A 21987-nucleotide genomic window follows, 5' to 3' on the forward strand; every position below is an offset into this window, starting at 1 on the left:
GTGTTTTGTCTTCTTGGCATCCTTCCTGTTCCAGATATATGTATGTTATATATTGTTGTGTTATTGCTGTCTGTTGCACCCTTTGTTCTGTAAAGCTCTGAAGTGAAGAGGTTACTTGCAGGCTTTGTGTAGCTGGTCAAAGTTCCTCATTAAAGTAACTGGAGAGACAGTTTCCGTGAGCACTAAGAAGAAATGCAGCATGTCTTTTTTCTCCTTGGAGGAGAGTTTGGTGCTGTGAAGCCTTGCTGTTTGTATTTGCGAGCAGTGTGGCTAGTGTCCAGTGATGGACTTGGATCTGATTTTTGTGCGAGATACAGAATAAACAGAGCGAAGAAAATCTTGAGTTGTGCCCCTCCAGCATGCGGCAATGGTAATACCTATCCCCAAGCCACAAGACCCTTTGAGGTATGCTTGGTTTATTCCCCACAAACAAACTAGTGAAGCAGGGAGGCCTGGGAGGCTTGCTGCCATCACTGCCTGACCTTATCACAGGCAAGACTCCACATGTGTGACCATGAATGCTGGCCACGTATGTTTCTGATAATGTAGACTGCGGGTCATTTGATGCTCTGCAGGTTTGGTGGCTGTACCAAATGCAGTGGGCAAAGCTGGTTTCTTCCTCTCCCTGAAGGAGCTTAGCTTGTGTTCCTTTGGAAGGCTTCTGTGTCTTTTGGGGGTGGGAGTGTGCCTACTGTCAGTGCCTCTCTTTTATTTGCTGGTTGCTTTGGAAACATCGTGCGGTATCTGGTGCCCTGAACCAGATGTGCGTACTCCAAAAGCATTTGGATCGGAAGTGGGGAAGAGGGCAATGGGGAAGGGGGAACGGGAGGAAAACTTAAATTAGAAGAAAGTCAAACAGCTATTGCTGGAGACAGATGATTACAGCTCATTTCAAGGCTGTTTCCTGCATGCCAATGATAGATCAGTAAACAAACGCCTCTTTACGAACACAAAGCAGGCAGGAACTCTGTTTGGAAGAGAGAGGTCGGGATAGGTCTCGCTTCACTTGGTAGCAGGAAGCTTCTATCACATGGCCCTGGGAATTGTGAGGCCGGGTGCGTGTGGGAGATACGTGGACAGGCTTCTTCTGGGAGACTTCACATCCTTCCCAGGGTCTGGCCAACAGGTTTGAGAGCTCCCTCCCCTCCCTCTTTCCTCCCACCTCCTCCCCTGTCCTTCCTTTCCCAGTTTAATTTTGAAACTGTATCAGATGACTGCTTTGTTCCTCCAAACAATGGCAGAGATTACTGAATAAATCAAAGCAGTGAGGTTTTCCAAATGGAGTTCAGCATCTTCTTTCCCTTTCTATGGCTTTTATATCTTGCTCCAGGATGCACGTGCCAGGAGTGGTGGCCCTGGGCTTGGGTTGCTGTGGGGCTGTGCTTCCCCCATGTCTTGCAGTGTTTGCATAACTACTTACTCTTTTGGGCAAGACCAGCTAACGTGCTACAATAGTCCCCTAGATGATGCTGATGCCAGCCTGTGTGTAGTGGTATATACTCTGCTGCTTGAGGGTGAAGGCACAGCAATCCCTGTATCTCCCAGGGATGACTTTGCCCCCGAGTGGCATGTGTTATCAGTGGGTGTGTCGGTAGGTACCTGGTTGTTGTCACATTGAAGCATCTGCTGTGTTGCTGCATTGGAAGCTCCTTGTCCACTTGTTAATCTGCCTGGTGTTAGTGCGTTGCTTTGGTTACTCCTGCCACATGTGGTGGCTGTGGGGGACAAATGTCCCTCTGGCCTTGGCTCCAAGTCATGCTGCTCTGCTGATTTCAGCAGTGCTCCTTTCACAGGAGGCTCTTTTGCAGCACCCAGCAACTGCTTTGTGCCTCGCTTCTGCTCACCAAGAGTGATGGGGCAGTCCCATCCACGAGTGCCCCTCTTACTTTGTATTACCTTCTTTTTGGCCTCTCATGCGGGAAGTATATCAGGTACGTGACTGTTCTGAGCACCAGCATGTATTTGCTCATAGCCAGATGTTGTTTTCAAGGCAGTGTTTATTAGGGGGCTGTTGGAAAAGGCTGAGAGATTGAGTTTCCTGATGGGGAAATTGTGTGATCTTCTCAAGACAGAGTTGCTTATCACAAGCAAACATTGGTGTGGCAGCGCAGCCACAGGGGCTGTGTGTATGCCAACTCCCATTGTTGTTATGTTTCTTACTGCTAAAGGTAGTGCTGAGGAGTTCTGGCCACTCACACTGCTGTGCAAGACACTACATAAGTGGTGAGTGAAGAGACCATCCCTGCGGTAGGGATGCTGTAAGCCAAATGCTGAGCAGGCTGTGTTGCAGCTTTGCAGGAGCCTGCTTTGATGCCCGTGTGAGTCACTCTTTGGCCATGGATCCGAGAGAGAGTTCAGTTTGCATTATTCTCAATCCATGGCAGTTAATGGGTGGATGAATAGATTTTGTTCCTCGGGCTGGTAAATTTTCTTGTCAGTGTTGGGAGGCTGTTCTCTGTCTATGAGTGAAGTGGGTGTTTGTTCCAGTTACTAATGAGGAAGAGAAGCCAAGGGGGTTTATTGTCTGGGGAGTGAGAGTCTGCTAAATGGCTAGCAATGAACTGCCTCGAGTGTGTACACATTGAGTTGACACAGAGTTCACTCCTTGCCTTGGGAACGTTGCCAGTGTGGGTTAAAGGGAGGGAGAGAAAACTGAACAAACGACTGATCTTTTTTCTTCTTTCTTCTTTCTTTTTTCCTCTCTTTGCTCAAAATACATGAACAGTGGAAGCGAGAGATCCTTTTGTTCTTTACTATTTCTGTTGTGGTGGGGTTTATTCTTTTAATGACAAGACCTACTAAATTTCCTGAGGTTCTCAGTCTTGTTGCCAATTGCTAGACATGGTGGGGCAGCATCTGCAGATGAGCCAAGTGCACAGATTTGAGAGCCTGCATATCTTCCAAATATTACCTACAAGATTATAGAATCACAGAATGATTTGGGTTGGAAGGGACCTTAAAGATCATCTGGTTCCAACCCTCTGCCATGGGAAGTGACACCTTCAAGTAGACCAGGCAGACCACCGTGGGAGGTGAGAAGAGATGATGCTGCAGGGTAACAGAATAGTTCTTTTATTTAATGAGTAAGAGCATTGTGGGGCAATAAAAAGAGGACAGAGTCTCTCTGAACTGCACTGACCAGCAGGACTCAAAAGAGAGGGACAGTCACTCTATAAATGCTAGAAATCATAAGGCAAACAGAATGACTCATTTTTGTAGTTGATTTATCTTACTCCCATGTGGAGTTGTCCTCTGAAATCAGAGCAGTAGCAGCCAAACATGGCCCAGCAGAGAGAAGGAAACCAGTGGCTGCAGTGCAGTATCTTTAGAGCTTAAAACGTTTTCTGTCCCAAGCTGGTGACACTGTCACACTATTGCAGAGGAGCCACTTTGGTCATGTGGCTTTAACACAGGTTGTTTTAAAATTGCTTTTGGTTTAGTCTTCTGTAAGAGAAAAAACCCTAAGTCCACTGAGATTTTGGCAGCAATAAAATCTTCATGAAACGTGCTCCATAGCCAAGTCATGGTACAGCTGCTGTTGACAAGTCAAAGATAAGTTTTGCCCTCAAAACCTGTTGACTCCTCCCTGGGCTTCTGAGGGGTAATGCTGTCACCCCTCTTTGCATTTCACAGAGAGGAAACCGAGGCTGTCCCCAGAATGCTGTCATGTCTTGCTTCTGCTCTTCTCCTGAATTTCAAAGGCAAATGAGTTTGTGTAGAAGGAGGAGAGGAGGATGCTGAGCACAGAGTAATGCCTCTTCCTTGTGTCTGTCTGCAGGTGACCTGCTGCTCTGCTGTGTGCTGACATGATGACAGCTAGCAAGGTGGCCGATGTGAGCAGCCAGACTGAAAGCAGTGTCTGCAAGTCTTTTCAGAGGTGAGAGCTGTCCATGCTTCACTGACAGTGTTTATTATCCCCAAGAGAAAGAAAACCAAAGGAAGCAAACATTCTTTCTGCTCCACACTGTCCTTCTCTCTTCACACGTTAAAACACACCCCTGTAGGTCTCAGGTGGTTTCATTGCCATCTCAGGACTGTGGCACTGTGCATTTTAGCATCCAGCCAGACTGATAGTGTTCTGGACTCACAGTGCTAGGAGAGGTCTGCTTGATGATCCCTGTCAATGTTTGCGCCACCTGCAGTTGAAGTCTTTAATGCTGGAGGCTCTACAGACCTCTCAGACAAGCCCTGCTGTCCTCACCCATTGCAGGTTTTTCCCAGTGTCCAACCTTGGTTTCTAGTGGGCAGTAGCACTGCAATGCCCTACTCCTTGGGAAAGGTCAGTATTCTCAATGCTACCTCTTAACTGAAGCATGATGTCACTGAGACAGCCAGGAGTTAAAATATCTGTGAAGCTAGAGAAGAGCAGTATCTGGCTTGGGTCCCATTTCTGCTTAGAAACCCATCCCATACTCAGTTTGCACTACAGCTGAGGCTACAATGGCTGCCAGCATTGCTTAACTCCAGGACAAAGCTCAAGGCCTGCCAGCGCACAGAGTATCCACATGTATCCTCTTACAAGAGCACTAAGTTGTGGAAGAGGCACACTTGATACATTTAAGTTAATGGAGCAGTTTTCCAAGTTAAATCTCAGTGTTTGGATCATGGTTAAGTGGGACTAATGACACAGGTTTGCATCTCAGTAACTACATTGTGTTGTCCTGATACTCTTTCCCAAGCCCAGAGACATGGCTGAGTGCTTTGGTTCAGAAGTATTTTGTGTTTGGAATAACTGTCTGTTCAGCTAGGACGTTGTGATAAAATATCACAATATTGTGGTACCACACACTTAGAAATCTCTAGAGTAAATATGTTAGGGGTTTTTTTCAGTCTGGACTCAAGCAGCAAAGATGTTTAATCCTTTGCCTGGGTGCGTGGGAGCCCAAGCCCATGTACGGCCTGGGATGATAGGGCCATAGAAATGTAATCCTAAAAGTACATTCTTTGTGCATTAATAGGCATTTGGGGAACGTTTGTATGGACAAAGAGAGATCCTCTGAGCAGGCACTAGAGGAATGGCAGCTGTACGGTATGTTTTCTCCTCTGTTTAACAGCAGCAATTTTGCTACTGTTGGTCCATTTCACATTTATTTGCATTGGACCTCCTTGGTGCCCTGATGGTGTCCGAATACATCTGAACATGCATGGAGAAAAGTGCTGGTGACCCTCTCTCACTGGTATCAGCATGTCTGATGTACAAAAATTACCTCTCTCACCCGCCACCTACTTCTGGCACGGAGAAAGACTTCATATCAAACTGTGTCTTAGTTGTAACAAGAGGACAGCATTGTGTTCTGGCTAGAGCACAGAGCACCTTTCCCTGAGCACCCTCTCCCATAAACCTGTCTCTGAAGTGCTTCGTTTTTAGCATCCTTTACTGTTACCAGATTTACGAGTAGAGCTTCTGGAATTAATGGACTAACCCAAGGGTGGGCAGTGATGGTGAATGTTTCCTCTCTTTTTGTCTTTGGTGTGTAGGATCAAGCTTGCAGATAAAACTGATACAGCAGCTGTGAAGGAATTAGAAAGACCTTCGTGTCGATTTTTGAGTGAGAGGTATTCTGAAGGTGCCTCTGTCACCCTGGGTTTAACACCTGAAGCTGAACCAGTTTCTTCTGTGGTGAAGAACCCACTGGGAGCCTTGGAGAACTTGATGCTGGATCCAAAGCTAGACTGCTTTCAGCAGAACATGCTTAGTCCCAAAATGATCATCAGCGACCCATCTGTGGATCTGAATGTTAAAGAAAACAGTAAAATCAGGAGACAGATAGGAGGCACTCAGAATATACAGTCACCTGGAAAAATTGGCTTGAGGAATAAGTCCTTCAGCATCAAGGACAAAATTTCAGAATGGGAAGGGAAAAAGGAAACACAGTCTACTCCTCGCAGAGAGGAGGAACAGGGAGTTAGAGAGGAGCACAGGGTGCCCTCTGTACCTGAGAAGATGAGTGGGGAAGCACTGGTGACTCGAAAGGTGGAGACCAAGAGACATAAGAACTGGGAACTGGAGAGCAAAGGGGTGGGCAAAGAGAATGAGCAGAAAGCAGGAACTCAGAAAGGCACAGGGCATGCAGCAGAGCAAAAGGGGGAAGCACAAAAGGATAAGGAAGTGGAATCAAGCCCTGGAAAATGCAAGGAGGTGAAAGGTGGGAAGTGGGAGATCCAGAAGGAGAATCTTTCAGTGCTTAGTCAGGTCAAGAAGCTAGAGAAGGCTTTGAAAGATGGCTCAGCAGAGCTGCAGCCACAGTTGCCTGGTACTTATTATTCCCCACAGTGCTTGCAGGAGAAGGCAGCACAAGGACACACTGCTTCCGAGAGCCACGAGAGCGTATGTGGGGCTGAGCTCAACAAAAGGCTTCTTGGGTTGGACTCTGAAATCAGTGAGCCAATTTTTGGGACTCTAGAAGAAGTAAGAATTTCTCATGCGAAATCCAAGGGCTGCATGGTGGAGAATGTGTACACTGAGCCAGGGGTGCCAGAGAAGAAACCCTTCATCAACCCTCTGCCAAAGCCCCGGCGGACTTTCAAACACGAAGGGGAAGAGGACTGGGTGCCAGCAGCTAGGAATAAAAGAAACTTACCTCCTCTGCCATCCATTCCTCCCCCACCTCTGCCCTCTTCTCCTCCCCCATCAGCTGTCAGCAGGAGGCTCTGGAGTGGGAAGCACAAGAACAATGCTGACCACAGGTATTTGAGCTCTGTTTCACAATGGTATTAGTGTTGATGGTGGAGTCCCACCTTCCCATATCTCTCTGGAAGAGGTGGATCTTCCCTCCACTCATAATCCCCAGAGAGCATTACTGGCCATAACCAACACTCAGTCATCTCTCTGAGAATGTGTGAGTGGCCAGCACAAACAGCCTCACAGAGTAATTGTGAAGGGATAAGTCATGGCAGATTTGGGCTTTAAAGTCACTGTATTATGTGGCTTAACCTGCGAGCCCAAGATTGAAGGGTTTGGGGTTTGGTTTTGTTTTTTTTAGCAGAAAATCTATTTAATTACAAAATTACAACGGCTGGTCTGGAATGATGTCTGGAATGATAATGTTTAGTCTCTACCACAGCGTTTTCACTGTTCCTAGTAAACCTATGCCTCTAGCTGAATCTGATGCGTATATATTCTTCTGGAGTGCTTTCTTGCCTTCCCTCCCCTCTCACATGATTGTCACACATTTTGGGGTGGGGAGTGTAAAATGCACAGCTGTTTCTAATACCCTCTGCATAAACTGTCACCTAAAACTTCCTGGCTTATTTGCAGGAAGGAAATTGAAACTTTACAGGTTTGGTAGGGGAGGACACTTGATTGAGCAATGCAAGAAATCAGTACTCACATGCAGGATGGCAGAATGGGTAAAAACAAAGAGCTGGTTTTGGACTCCCTATTCCTGCCAAGGGTGGGATCTATGTTGTAAATTGGACCTCTCATGGCCTCAAGTTCTTTGCAGGGTTGCAGAATGCACCACTTAACACTTGTATCTTCACAGTGTGCTGTTGGCATGACAACCCAGATTATCTGTGGTGTCCCCAAAATGCCTTTATTTGTGTGACTGATAAAAATAACTGATCCCAGTGTTACTTTTTCATGCTTTATATGGGATGAGGCAGTGAAATGTTCTCCATAATTCATTTTGCCAACTGCGTGGCATGTTGGAGCAGTGAATTAGCTGTTACTTGGTTATAAATGCTGGTTAACTGTATGGCTCTCGTCTTTGCTCCTTCTTCCCTCCCGTCAATGGTGCAGGAAGTCATACGAGTTTGAAGACTTGCTGCAGTCATCGTCTGAGACCGGGCGGGTGGATTGGTACGCGCAGACCAAGCTGGCCCTCACACGCACTTTATCTGAAGAGAACGTCTATGAAGACATCCTGGGTAGGAGTTTTGGATAGGGAAGGGATTTGACCGCTGATGCTGAGTAACTGAGAAGACGGTTAACAGGCACGCACCGGAGGTGCTGATTAAACTATGTTTATTATCCAAATGCAAACCAAGACATATTTTACACAGATTATTGGCAAGTAATAAGAAAAATAAACAGCACATTTCAAAACTCATCAGCTTCAAAGATGAACCTGAGGCATGCGGGAACAAGCTTTTATTTTTTGCTGGCATCTCTCCTGTCTTTCTTTTCTCCTGTGGACTAGTTCTCACAGCTCTGGTCTGTCCGTTGTGGTGAGTTTGTCACTGCTGAGATAGTCTGGAAACAGCCTTAAGATCAGTTCCACAGTTCAGAAATAGGACTGTGTATGGGTCTAGGTATCACTGAAATGAAGAGACTAGGTCCCACAATCTTTGAAATTGAGTTTTATTTCATTCTGTAACTTTGATGGCAGATCAGTGACATTTCAAAGATTATTGTAACACTCTCAATTTCTGAAATGGGTTTTAAAACTGTGAGTTAGATGGCCTTTTATGGAACATAGAATCATTGAAAAAGCCTTAAGTTTTAGCAGCTGTAGGCTGGTGCTGTGTAAACCTCTTGCCTGAGTTTAGCAGAATAGGAAGGTAAAGCTGCATTGCTCTCACCATGCAGCTGTAATCCTACAAAGGTGATGTGCGTTCCTTGGCATGAGAAGAGCTGTGCTTTCTCAGGAGCGTGAGAAAGATCTCTCAAATGAATTGTGTTCCTTTGGGGCTGATGGCAGACAAGGTGATGCCAGTCTGTCCTTTTTGACGTATCTGAAGCTGTTGGCCTCGTGTTTGCTTTTTTCTTCTTTTTACTTGGGGGGCAAAGGGACAGGGAGTGCCTGAGCAGCTGCTGGTTGTTTTGTGTGGTGGGAGGTCTCAGGAACCACTGAATAAGGGTCACCTTGTCAGCTGGAATAACATGGATAGCATTACAGAGTGGCTGTATGGGCAAATCTATCCATTTAAACACAAGAGCACCCCTGTGTCCCAAGCTCGCAGGGAACTCAAATCCCAGGCTGAAATTCTTTTCCCCTTTGGCTTTTAGCTGCAGATACTGGAAGAAAACGAAGTTATGGGTAATTGTCAGCTAATGGAGCATGTTCGTTTTCTTTTTTTCTTGCTGCACATTTAGGCTTTGCCTGAAGTCAGTGATGTTTAATTGGTTCTTGCAGTCCTGGTGGTGTTACCATGGGAGCTTGGGAAAAGGGATGCACAGGGATAACTGAAAAAAACTACAGTGTTGTTTTTCACAAGACCACAGGCACATATAATCCGTGAAACAAACATCAGGCTGAGGAAGTTGGGGCTGTTCAGCCTGGAGAAGAGAAGGCTGCGTGGAGACCTCATAGCAGCCTTCCAGTATCTGAAGGGGGCCTATAGGGATGCTGGAGAGGGACTCTTCATTAGGGACTGTAGTGACAGGACAAGGGGTAACGGGTTAAAACTTAAACAGGGGAAGTTTAGGTTGGATATAAGGAGGAAATTCTTTCCTGTTAGGGTGGTGAGGCACTGGAATAGGTTGCCCAGGGAGGTTGCGAATGCTCCATCCCTGGCAGTGTTCAAGACCAGGTTGGACGAGGCCTTGGGTGCCATGGTTTAGTGTGAGGTGTCCCTGCCCATGGCAGGGGGTTTGGAACTAGATGATCTTAAGGTCCTTTCCAACCCAAACTATTCTATGATTCTATGATCATGTGAAAACCGTATCAGTGGAGGGGAAACCTCAGCCGCAGGACACTCCTGCTGACTGGCAGATAGTCATGTGTGTCCATCAGGGCGTGCAAACACAAATATACACCCCATGTCCATATGTGTGACCTGTGGGGGCTCAGCTGTTGCTGGAGGAACCATTCCCTCTCCCAGCAAATTATAGAGATTCCCTTCATGCACCATATTTTTACCTGTTTACTAGTGCTTGCCTGGAGTATTGAAAATTGTACTGGGCAGATCATTACAAGGTTTATTTGTCAAAAGAAGGGAAACAGTGTCCTTTCTTTTAAACTGAGGCTAATTGGACGTGCTGCCAAGCAGTTTGAGGATGGGTGAGGCAACAGAATGCAAGCTTGTTCTTTTTTGCTTCAGTCTACTTAGTATGTAACAGCTGTAAAAAACTATATTTTTACTACTGAAATTTCCCACTGAAATTAGAAAGTAGAGCCACTTTAAGGAACAGGAGCATGTTTGCTGACAAAATGCCCATGCAGCCTTGCTTTGCTGGTGTTTACCTACTCCTCCTTGGTGAATTGAGATTCACCACTGTCGTGCTGCATATCACCAAGCCAGTGTAGAAGACAGTGTGGGAAAGAGCCTTGGGTTTCTCTCCTTGTATGAAGACTTCAGCTGCACTTCTGTTCCGCAAGGCAGGCAGGTAGGAGCGAAGCAGTTACTGGTCCCTGCTCCGGAGGCCTGCAGCATTACTGACCTCTTTGTTCTTAGCCAAGCATTAGGTGATGGTAAGAGAGAGGCAGTTGCTTCAACTCCCAGCTGCAGTGGCATTGAATGATGGCAGTGGAGAGAGAATACTAATATTTGCGTTTCCTAGCACGGCTGAAGAGTGAGATGTAAGAAGTTCATCATATGTAATTTTGGGTGTTATGAACTGGAATTAGTTGTGTGCTTCATCTCCAGAATCAATGGAAAGAAAGGGACACCTCTGTGTGGTCATTCAAGTCTTATGTTTTTGAGGGGATCCTAGGTAAGAATGAGCTGAATGTTACTTCAGAGGTGTCTGTCCCCAGGCCCCTTCCAGGGAGGGTATCCTGACTTTGGATGGCCTAGGTTAAGTGAAGCGAATTCCTCCCTCTTTCTAAAGTGGAGCCTGTGAGGTTGAGGCATACATGATTGGTAGGTGGGTTTGAAAGTCTGTGCTGTGTGATAGACATCAATGTTCAGAGTGGATTAAATCTTCCTGCAGTCAGCCCAAGAGCAATGCATCGCTTCAGCCCCCATTAAATGATGGCCGAAGGTCCCTTTAAATGTGGGCTTAAAACAGAAGAGAGAGGGCCTTTATGCTTGCCCTTCAGCTCTCAGTTTCATTTGGACAATTCTAAGCAGAAGACTGGAAGGAAGGAAATACAATTATGGACTGATGTGCCTGAGAACCTCACTGCTCCTCTGAAGGCAGGGAAATGAACTCAAGGACTCTCTGGGTCTGTTCCATCTGTAGTATCTGTGATATGTTTCTATGGCTGCATGTGTCAGTGTCAGGGTTTGGACAGTGTCCAGTGAGCAGCTGGACTTCTAGGGCTGTGGAGAGAATGAAGCAATTGCAGGAATGCTTGAGAACAGGTCTTTATATCTGATGTGGGAGGTGGGAGAAGGCCAGCAGATCCTCAAACAGATTTTTATGGCAAACCTCAAAGATTTTCTGCACTTACAGCCTCTTGCTTGTGGCTTTTTGCTGCAGATCCACCATCAAAAGAAAACCCTTATGAAGACATTGAGACCAACAGCCGCTGTCTGGGGAAGAAATGTGTCTTGACCTTCCCAGCATCCCCCACCTCTTCTGTACCTGGGACTCCCACTAAGGTACTTTGATTCAAATGACCATTTCTTCTACTTTGGAAGGTTTTTGGGTGAAATCCAGGTCCTGTATGGAAAAAGTAGGGATTTGCCAATGACTTTCATTGTGTCATGGTCTTTCCCTTTTTGTCTTTTACCACAGAGTACAGTGCGATAAGAGGGGATTTACTGCCCTTTAGCAAGGTAAAAAAAAAACAGCATTCCCTTATATAAATGGATTGTTGGCTTTTGCTTTTTTTCCTACCAGGGCTACCTTTCCCTGGTAGGGAGAAGACCTGCTAACATAGTGCAAGAAAGGTCTTCCTCCCATCAATGATGGTATTTAAGTGCTTGGATAATCAAGCCCTGCAGTGGTCTTGGTGCAGGGTCAGTGTGCAGTACGCAGTCTGCCCAATGCCAACGTGAATCTGCAGCCCCTCTCTTAAGGATGCTTCTTTTGCTCTCTCCTTGATGAGACTGGTTGCTGGTAAGTAATGCAGTGCCGATACCCTGGTTAGGGGGCCAGTACTAAAAAGGTGTCTTCACCAACAGCACAGCTCACAGCCTGGTGCAGTTTTGCTCCTTGGTAGTGAAACCAAAAGAAGAGGTAAAACATTCACCTCGACTTCTTGCTCAGAGCTCAGGGCTTACCAAGGCCAGCCCTGCTCTCATCCTCCTGAGTCGTTTGGTTGGTTCCTGTTGTCTGTTTAGATAGTTCAAGCCTGAAACAGCAGGGACAGTGTGACAGCAGAAGTCATCTTGGTAACAACTGGGTTCAGAGTGAATAGCAGGGATCTAAAAAGTTTTCTGACCAGAGGGTTTTCCCAAGCTCTCCAAGTTACAGCTATTATTAGAGCTGTTACTCAACATTTTCAGAAGTCTGTCGTGCAGCATTTCTTGATGTGTTGCTGTTTTGCAACCAGCTTAATCGGCAGCTGAGGATTCTTAGGGCACTTCAACGTTTAGAAGTTAAAGTTGTTCGGTGGTTCTCAATCCATTCTCCTTGTTGCTAGTTAGTTCTAGAGCATCAAGGGTCTATGTATGAGTGTTGGAATGATTTCCCTCCGAGAGCTTTGCAATCACCTGTGCACCCTGATTTCCCACCTCTGCTATCAAAAAGGGGCTGGAGTGTTACACAGAAATAACTTTCAGCATAGATAAAGTTCCCAGCAGGAGGCACTTGGTAAAGAGCTGGATGGGAGTAATTATATTACACTACAGTGCTTTGACGTCTAAAAGCTGTGACCTGCATCAGTCAGAAAAGAAGTGCTGCAGCTCTCTTGGGTTTGCAACTGCAGTGTGAATCAGAGCCTGGCCAGGCTAGAGACTGATGGGGAATGGGTCTAGACACACTTTCAGTAGTAGCTTGTAGAACTAGTGCACTTCACTCAATGAAGTGAGATTCTTCATTGCAAAGGGTCTTCCCAGTCTCATTATAATGTGTGACTTCTCTGTGGGTGGTAGGCATTTTTGTGAGTTGAGTATCTTCTGCCAAACCATGCAGAGACACCTGAGCTAACCTGATAGAGTGAATTGATCTGGCTAGTAACTCAGCTGAATGTTGATGGAGGCAGACCATTATGCTGCCTGAGCTACAGTGTTGCTGTGACTTATTCAGAATTATCTTGCATACATCTCCCGCACACTGCTTAATGGCAGGGAGATACATCCTCTGTGAGTGCAGGTACAGGGCTCACAGAAGGTGAGACTTCATCTTGTCATAACTGCTGGGCAATTCTGTAGAAGACAAAAAGAGCTCTTATTAAGCATATTTCTGGTGAGAAGTGGTTTGCCCTTCTTTATCTAGAGCTGAGCTTTCTGTTTCTCCAATATTGATTTTGCTTAGGTACTTTAAGAACTTTATTCTGGTACTTAAAGATCTACTGTTGTTCTCTCACTGAACTTACTGATGAGCTAAGGAGGAAACCAGACTCCATAATTGCCTCTCGTGACATTTCTTGTACCCTTATCTGAAATAGTTAATTCTGGCTTCTGTCAAAGACAGCCATACTGACAGTGCATTCTGTCTGGTCTCACTCCTCTGTTCCTCCGGGCTAGCTGCTCCTTATCCTGAATGCTTGTGGTTGGCTGGTTGGTTAGTCTTGTCCTGTTTACAGTCCCAGCATCTGGATTACTCAAGTCCTGGGAGACTTTTTTTCACACTGGAGCAAGGCTTCTTGGCCAACCACCGAGACTGTGTTCTAGTCTGAAATGAATTTGGGATGGTTAAGTTGCTGGTGAAGCTAGTCCTGGTATAGCGTGGTAGCTGAGTGAGTTCCTTGCGTGTGCAGAAATCTGCGAGCGTTCTCAGAGCTGGTTTGCCAGCTGGGTGCTGCAGCTGCCCCACTGTAACAGTGTTAGCAATGAAGCAAAGGTGTGAGGGGCACTTCATTCATTTCTTCCTTCTCCTCCATTTGCAGTTGCTTTCCAAGCCCATTTTTTTCCGACAAAACTCAGAACGGAGGAGTTTCAAGCTGCCAGACATACGGAAACTGAGCCGTGATGGGACTGGGTCACCATCCAGAATCAGCCCTCCCTCGACCCCCAGCAGTCCAGATGACACTGTCTTCTCCTTGGGAGACCCTCAGAATGGCAGGAGGAGAAGGAAGATTCCCAAGGTAAATCTAGGTCTTTCTTGGCTTCTTCCAGGCAGGAATTCAAGTATGAGATGTTTTCTTTAGTTTCCAGTGTGGCATCCCTGCGACGTAGCTGTTGTCCTGGCAACTGACTTGACTTGTGTTTAACCCCCTTCCTGCCTGAAGGAGAATGCTCACTAGCATTTCTACAAGTTCTCAAGAAGTTATTTTTCAGTCTGAGATATCTTGATTGTCATGAGAGAGAAAATAATAACAAGAAAAAAGCATTTTAATTTTTGGATAAAAGTTGAAGTTTGTCGGGGGGGGGGCAATTAATATTTTTGCAAAAGATGTACCCCATCATATTTCTTTCTTTGCTTGATGGATAGGAGAGTCAGAAGTTGCCTGTGTGCTGTGTTGTTGTTCTCTCCTGGCAATCTCTTCTTTGCTAGGTCTGATTCATGTATTGACTGTTCCTAAATCAAGGTAGGGTGTGATATTGGAAGGGAACAATGAAAACACTGATATTTGAGTAACAAAAAGAGTTCTCTGTAATTAGGAGGGCTCTTTGGAGCAATGTTTCCTGCTTCATATTTGGATACAGCATGACTCCGTTTCAATTCTATTTTCTCTCAGATCTAGCAGGAAGTGTATTCAGTCCAAATGAGGTTTGGCACTAGTCTGTCTATTGAATGTTTCAAAACACAGTTATAAAAACACAGTTGCTTGTCCCAGTCTTTGCAGGACAAGCAGAGGCTTCCAGGGACTGTCTGTGGCGATTTTTTTCTCAATCCACAGTTTTCAACTGGGGGCAAAGGGATGTGTTTGTGTATTGTCTTTGTTTCGTGGTTGCCAGATCTGTGCTCATGTTTGCATATCTGATTATTGAATGCCCTCTCTCTGTTCTTCCCTTCAGGAATGAGCCAAAGACTACAAACATCTAGGGTTTTCTTTCCCAGTGTGCCTACACATCTGTGCATGTGCTTGAGCTCTGTCAGTGTGTTCACACATGCTTTTATGTCAACTGAAGGGAAGATTACAAGTATATACGTTTACCAGGCATTGTCACTGAGCAGTATTGCACAGCAAGTTCAGAACTGAGATTTACTGTGTCAGTGGCAAGATTAGCTTGAGACTTGAGCTGGGTGGCTGGGTGGAGGCTGTACTTTCACAGCAAAGCATCCTGCCTCACTTAAATATTTGGATTCAGAGTTCCCTGACCAAGTGCGTGGTGGGCCTGTCTTACTTTGAGCTGTAAGGACACGTGTGCAGGGATCCCAGACTTTCTGGAATAGATCTGAATGCTGTGGCCATGTCCTGCTGCTCCTGCCTGGAACCTTGACAAGGAGGCTCAAAGAGGCTTGGGGAAGCCTGCTATGGTCCTCCTGCAATTCCGCTCCCTTTTAGGGACGGATAAGGAGACCAGAGGCTTTGAATGAGCCACTAAGGCCAGCTATGCTCAACACTGAGATATCCTCTCTCCTGGTCAGCTGGGAGGCCAGGGATTAAAGGATTTGCAAAGAAAAACACTACTATAAAGTACTTCAGCTTTATTGGCTTGCACCCATTTCAGTTTCTTCATCATTCTTTGTACGATGTGTTTCCCCAATGCTTGGTATGAAGGCTTTTCCAGCATAGCCCACAGCAGATGTTAAAGGCATAAAGGCATTGAATTTTGCTGTTGTCCTCCAGCCGGTTCTGCTTTTAAACTTGTGGACCAGGGCAGGTTCTCAAGTGAAGACTTTCAGTAGGGCCAGGGTTGGGAAACTGAGCACTTTGCATGAAGTTCTAACTTTCTTGCCTGGGGAGAAAAATAACCTTGTTTGTTTGTGTGTTTGCTGAGCAGCTCGTGTTGAAAATCAATGCCATTTATGAAGCACGAAGGGGAAAGAAACGTGTCAAGAGACTGTCACAATCTACAGAGAGCAATTCAGGGAAAGGTAAAAGAACTTTGAATTATCATACATCTAAGACTTTTTGAGGACTTGTCTTAGAGTTTAGGCTGGCTTAGTGATTATGTGATGTTTTTTAGGAGTCCGGAGTGAGATTGAACTGGGGCTTCCACCCTTTTCTTTTGGGAACATAAAGGCTGTTCCTCTGCCCAAAAGGTTTTCATAAAAGTGGAACTTTATGTTTTTGCTGAATTTTCATTCCATGGGTTTACATGATAACCTTACAGGTCACATCAGAAATGTCCCCCCGTTTTTGATGTCTATTTCTGGAACAGGCTGGAAGCTTTGAAGCGTTTTCTGTCCAAAAAGTCTGATTTGTTGAGATCAAAATATTTTGCAGGAATGTGTCACTTTAGTAAATGGTCCAATGGAAGATGGTAAATTTTGAAACAGTCTTGGCTTCCTCAGCATCCCAATGAACAAAGAGCCTCCATTGGAAATAGGGTTTCCAGATTTGACTCTAGGACCATCTCCATCATAGCAAGACTAAGATTTTTGGCCACCTGCTGTCAGTTAACAGCTTGCTAGAAATGTTCAGGTACTTCAGAACAATTACTTTTAAGCATCTCATCTCTTTAAAACTTTAAATTACATCTTCCCAACATGGTGCTTTTTCCAAAACACTCTGATTTCCAGTGAAAGCTGTCCACTAATTGTTTCCCACAATTGCTTGTTACTCTTTATCCCATTTTATATAAGATATACAGGGTGGATGGATGTGTTTATATGAACCTTCAGGGTTCTCAGACTTCTCTCTACCTCATTTTTATACCCTTCTCTGAAGCATCTACGGAATCATTGACAGAAAGAGGCTACTGGACCATACAGACTTTGAGCCTGATTTGGTCTGGCAGTTGTTTTTTTTTGTTTGTCTGCTTGTTTTTATCCCTTGTCGTGCAAACTACTGCCTGTTAATCAGTATTTTGCCTTGGTAGTGTGCTTATTTAGACTTGGATAATATACTGATCTGGCATTTTATTCTTTATGCAACTCTTCTGGCTGTCTAAAATTGATTGGGGGGGGGGTGGTGGTGGTTGTTTTCAAAATTACTTTGATTGGGGTTGTTATTGTTTTGTTATTATTAGTATTATTACTATTATTTATTTATTATTATTGTTGTTCTTGTTATTATTATTCCCTGAGTGAATGGGAAGATACCAAGATTGGTAAGCTAAGTGCCTGTGTTTATCTGCAGCCATGAAAAGAGCAAGGCTCTTGGGATCTGTACTGTTTTCCCTCTGAAATTTCCCTCTGAAGTTTCCAGGCCTGTGATAAGAAATGCACAGGTATAAACAGACTTTGCCTAATTCATCTTCCACTTTTTCTTTTCCTAGTTACAGACGAAAACAGTGAATCAGACAGTGATACTGAAGAGAAGCTGAAAGGTAAGCACATGTGTGAAGAGAGCAAATGGCTTCTGTGTTATGCCTTTGGAGAAGGAGTTTCCACTCAGAACGCAGTGAGAAAACAAAGATCTCAATACTGCAGAAGAAAATCCATGGGCAGACTCTAGGGCTCCAAACCAAACATCGGTTTCAATTCCCATCAAAGCTCTTTGCACTGACTTGCCTAGGAGATGTCTTGGACACTGGAAATACAGTGAGGATTTTCTAAGTACGCAGTCAAAAATGTGTGACCAGGCTGACAGGAGCAGCACTGCATGGGACAGGGTGCTCAGAAACCCACCTACACATTTTCTAAGGGAGATAACCCACCAGCCAGACCAGCTAGCTGGGAAAACAGAATTGCACTGTATGCTTTATTGCTAGTTAAACTCCTCTGCACTGGCTGAGTTTGGATAAAGTGCTGCATTGCTTACTTCACTTCAGTAGAGCTATATGATATACTTGTCTCCATAATAATACTTTTCTAAAACTTTCTTGTACTGATAATTAGCCCTGTAGCTGGTGGCATTGCAATCTTTACAGAAGTTATGTGGCAAATTCAAAGTCCTGGCAGAATTAGAGTGCAAGATGGAAAGTCGCTCAGATTCCAAAGCTTCCTGACTCACGTGCACACCTGAGCTGCGTAGTAGGTCAGTGCTCAAGCTGAAAAGACAGGCATAAGCAGCAGTTGGACTCTGTGTCAATTACAGTGCATTGTGCTTAGAAGTGTTCATCTTTACCCTCTTTCAGGTTTTTAGAACAGAAACCTCAGACTGAGTTCCCTGTCGTGAGCATAGGTTTCCACACAAGAACTACTGTATGCTCTTGCTCTCCTCTGCTTGGGGAATCTTTTATCTTTACTGCTGTGTCAGCAAGATCAAGCTGAAAATTGCTGCCACTGCCTATGTTTTGACAGGTTTTCCAGCTAGCCTGGAGACAGGGAGAGAGAGCCTGCAGCCAGATTGAGCAGAGATTACATTCACAACTGTCTTGAAACTCGATGTGAAATACAGTCTATGTTCAGGTCTAGCTGAGAAAGACAGTGCAAATGTGTCCAGGAAGACTCAAAACTCTTGTCTGTTACTGGTTGCCATAGTGAGTCATGTATATATGTTTCTCTGTAACATCTGTATAGCTGCAGCTAGGAACTGCCTATAGAGTGGAACCGATGATGACCGTGTGAACTCACCTCAAATCCAACAGCGCATGACTCTGAACAATATCCAGATCCGAGTGACTGTGCAAGTCTATATAAGTGTGAGCAGGAGCTCTGGCACTTGCTGCTTGCTCTAGCTGCACCTGTATTTTGCTTTATGCCTTATTGAACTGTTGACTTCCCTATTTTTAAATAAGTGAGATGATTGAACAAGTCTCTTTTATCTGGGACTTTCAGGTTTGTGTGTTTTACTTAACAGACTAAACACACCGGCCAGTTACCTCTGCTTAGCAAGTCACTGTACATCATCTGAGACACAGTAAATCATCAAACAGCAATCATCAGACTGCATGTCAGAGCCAGCCGTAAGTGCTGACCCTTGGGAAGGAAAAATGTTCAAAGACAAACTCTGCCATGATGACAGCAGTAAAATCCCGGTATCTTTAGTGGGTTGCACAGAATATAAACAATGCAGAGCTTGAATGAGCTTTTCAGAAGCACTCAGCATTGCTATGACATTGCTCCTTTTGAAGTCTCTGGTAAAATAGAAACCATTTCTGAAAACTTTTGAATTACAGCCTTAGAACAAATAGGTGATGAGAGAAAGGAGTCTAGGCCATTTTTCCAGGGCTTTAACTATCCAGGGGTTGTTACACTCTCTGATTTAAGAGGCATCTCAAGATTGCTGTAAATTACATTGTCTGGAATAGTCCACGAGTGGCACAACTTTACTAGACAAAAGGTCAAGTGTCCATCCTAAAGTATATACTGTCTCTCAGGAAGCCCAGGCTCCCAAGCAGGCATCTTAAGCATTTGGAGTTCCTGCAGTATCCTGGTGGTTGTTGTTTCTGTCAAAAAGTTGCACTGCCACCCGCGTTCACAGGAAGCGCAGATGTGAGAATGTGCTGTAGTCTCTGCTTGTAGTTAATTTTCTTTTGTAGTAGGGGTAAGGGAGGCATCATGGAGATTTAATTTGGGATGCGACTAAAATAAAGCAGGGGGGTGGTCTTATGGAATCTCATCTGGTCTCTTCTCAGCAGGCAGCTTTTCATTACTTTCCATGCTGGAATGTTTATTGTCCCGCAGCTCATATGTGTTGCAGTTACAGCTTGCTTGGCAGATTTTCTTGTTTTCCTATTGTCTTGGTTGAACTTGTAGAAACATGGTCCTGAGAGATAAAGTTTAGGCACAGGAAGGACTGGCACGAGCCATTTTTTCCGATTTGCACCTCTTTTCATGTTTCTTTGTTGTTGGCCTACAGCCCAGCCTGTGTTAGTGGAGCTGGGAGTCCCCAGCATTGCTTAGCCAGTGGAACTGTAGCCTGACCCAAATGCTGGTCTTGTAAAACTGTGGGAATTGCTACTCACAGCCTCCTCTGAACAAAGGTGATCAATCACCTAACTGTGCTGGCTTTGAAAGATACAGGTACGAATGCTAGGATGAATGCCCAGACATTATCTGTTCCATCATGTCCCATATGGATCTCAGTTTGGGTTGTCTTCAGCTCTAAAAGCTATCCATGAAATCTTGTCTGCTGCCAAAACTCTTCAGGACTACGACACTCACCAGATAATGTACCATCTCTGTCGATATTTATAGTGCAGCTTCTAAATGGTTCCCACCTCTTACTCAGCCACTAATAAAGTAAATACAGTGAGGTGGTGTCAAGGTTATCTGTAAGTCTCTGCAAAGCATTGTGGTGCTCTGTGCAAAGAGCTAGACAGCCTCACAATCTCTAATCTTTTTCTTGATAGCTCACAGCCAGCGCCTGGTGCATGTGAAATCTCGCCTGAAGCAAACCCCGCGGTACCAAACCTTGGAAAAGGACTTGATTGAGTATCAAGAGAGACAGCTGTTTGAGTACTTCGTGGTGGTGTCACTGCACAAGAAGCAGGCTGGGGCTGCCTACGTCCCTGAGGTTACCCAGCAGTTCCCACTGAAGGTGCGGTGCCTGTCAAGAAGGTCTGGCTGATATGTCTCAGATTGTGTGGTGCACTCGCACAGCTGGAGAAACCACAGGTTCTCTGTTGACTGCATGTGCTATCTGTAACCCCTCTGCTGTCGCAGTGTTCAGCGGGACTGAAGATAGAGGGTCTGCAGTCACCCCCTGAGAATTGTCATGGCATTCCTCAGTGTTGAAGGAGCAGCTGATTTAGATCTTTTGCTGCCCTTGGCTGTAACTTTCTGTAGCTATTCCCTTTTCCCCCTTTTCTCTGTAAAGAAGACTGACACTGGGGAGAAGATGTGTTCTTAAAGGGAAGGCACAGCTTTCACCAGTAGTCTAGTTCAAAACAGGGAACGAGGAATGGGAGAAACACAGAGCCAGTGTGACAGCGCGTTTGTAAATGGGTTGTAACCAGAGCTCCCCTCAGACTTCAGTTCTCTCACAGCTTGCTGGAAGATGTGTCCCAGATTATGGGCGCAATACAGCAGGGGCATGTGCTGCAGATACAGGACTTGGTGGAATTGGAGGCACAGAGTTACTTTAAGATATCTAAAGATTAAGTGAGCCAGAATCACAGAAACTTTAATATCTTCCAGGCAGAAGCTTAGCCTCTGTCATCACCTCTTCGTTTGTCACAGGAAAAATATTTGAAGTCATTCCATCTCCACATGACTAATTGGAAACATTCCTCTTCTCTGTTCTGTTAGCTTGAGCGCTCGTTCAAATTCATGCGAGAGGCAGAAGATCAGTTGAAAGCTATTCCCCAGTTTTGCTTCCCTGATGCAAAGGACTGGGCCCCCATCCATCAGTTTGCCAGGTAAGTACTGAACTTTGTATCCTGATTTGTAACAAATGGATTTATATATCAAGCTAATTAAAAGCGAGAGCTGTTCTGGCAGAAAATTGGGCAGAGCCCTGACGGGGGTGTATTGGAAATGCAAAAATGTTGTGGGTTTGTTTGGATTCTATGTCAGAGACTGTTTCTCTTTTTGCAGCGAGACATTCTCATTTGTCCTGACGGGGGAAGATGGAAGCAGGAGATTTGGATACTGTAGGAGGCTGCTGGTAATTATTCCTGGGTTCTTTTTTCTTTTCCTAGATATGCAGCCTTCTGTTGGGTTGGTGTTGCTGGCACCCATTCTGGAAAATGGAAAGCTGCTGCTCTTTCAGTGTAGAAAGAAAGAGCGGCAGCAGAACAGCTTTGCTCTCTTCTGCTTTGCCAGAGTCCCTCTCCAAGTACTGTCCTCCACCCCACATATAGCTCTTTTACATTTTACTTACAGCAGTGCTTAATGTTTTGAGCATGGACTGTTTCACTGCTAACCTGTCTCTCTTAGCTTTAGATAGCTACTAGTTGTCTAAACCCATGCTGGTCCTGTAGGCTCAGAGTAGGCTCAGTGTCTGCAGAGCAGTCTGCCCTACCTTAGTCATTTGACATAGGAAGGTTGTATTATACCGTAGATGTGCCCATTTCTCCCCACTGTTTCTAGCATACCAGGGTTTGAGCCAGACTTAAGGTATTGTCAGCAGCAGCATGCTGTCAAATGTCTGCCAGTTTCTGAGCCAGCCA

At 45.2% G+C, this 21987-nt stretch overlaps 1 protein-coding gene across 2 annotated transcripts in view; it reads left to right on the forward strand.

The window, feature by feature from the left end:
• The window catches only part of DENND2A (DENN domain containing 2A), a 61916-nt gene that overhangs the window by 20214 nt on the left and 19715 nt on the right, over nucleotides 1-21987 (forward strand). For both annotated transcript variants that reach the window (XM_061444923.1, XM_061444924.1), the window contains exons 2-11: nucleotides 3779-3877; nucleotides 5479-6687; nucleotides 7742-7869; nucleotides 11309-11430; nucleotides 13824-14021; nucleotides 15826-15919; nucleotides 17266-17316; nucleotides 20227-20414; nucleotides 21125-21234; nucleotides 21413-21482. In XM_061444923.1, the coding sequence (XP_061300907.1) occupies nucleotides 3807-3877; nucleotides 5479-6687; nucleotides 7742-7869; nucleotides 11309-11430; nucleotides 13824-14021; nucleotides 15826-15919; nucleotides 17266-17316; nucleotides 20227-20414; nucleotides 21125-21234; nucleotides 21413-21482 (2241 nt within the window). In that variant the 5' untranslated portion in view covers nucleotides 3779-3806. The remainder of the gene's footprint in view (nucleotides 1-3778; nucleotides 3878-5478; nucleotides 6688-7741; nucleotides 7870-11308; nucleotides 11431-13823; nucleotides 14022-15825; nucleotides 15920-17265; nucleotides 17317-20226; nucleotides 20415-21124; nucleotides 21235-21412; nucleotides 21483-21987) is intronic.

This window comes from Pezoporus flaviventris, unplaced genomic scaffold (genome assembly GCF_033815535.1).
Source record: "Pezoporus flaviventris isolate CSIRO_AGI_PZ_B2104156 unplaced genomic scaffold, CSIRO_AGI_Pfla_v1 ptg000002l, whole genome shotgun sequence".
Taxonomy (NCBI): Eukaryota; Metazoa; Chordata; class Aves; order Psittaciformes; family Psittacidae; genus Pezoporus; species Pezoporus flaviventris.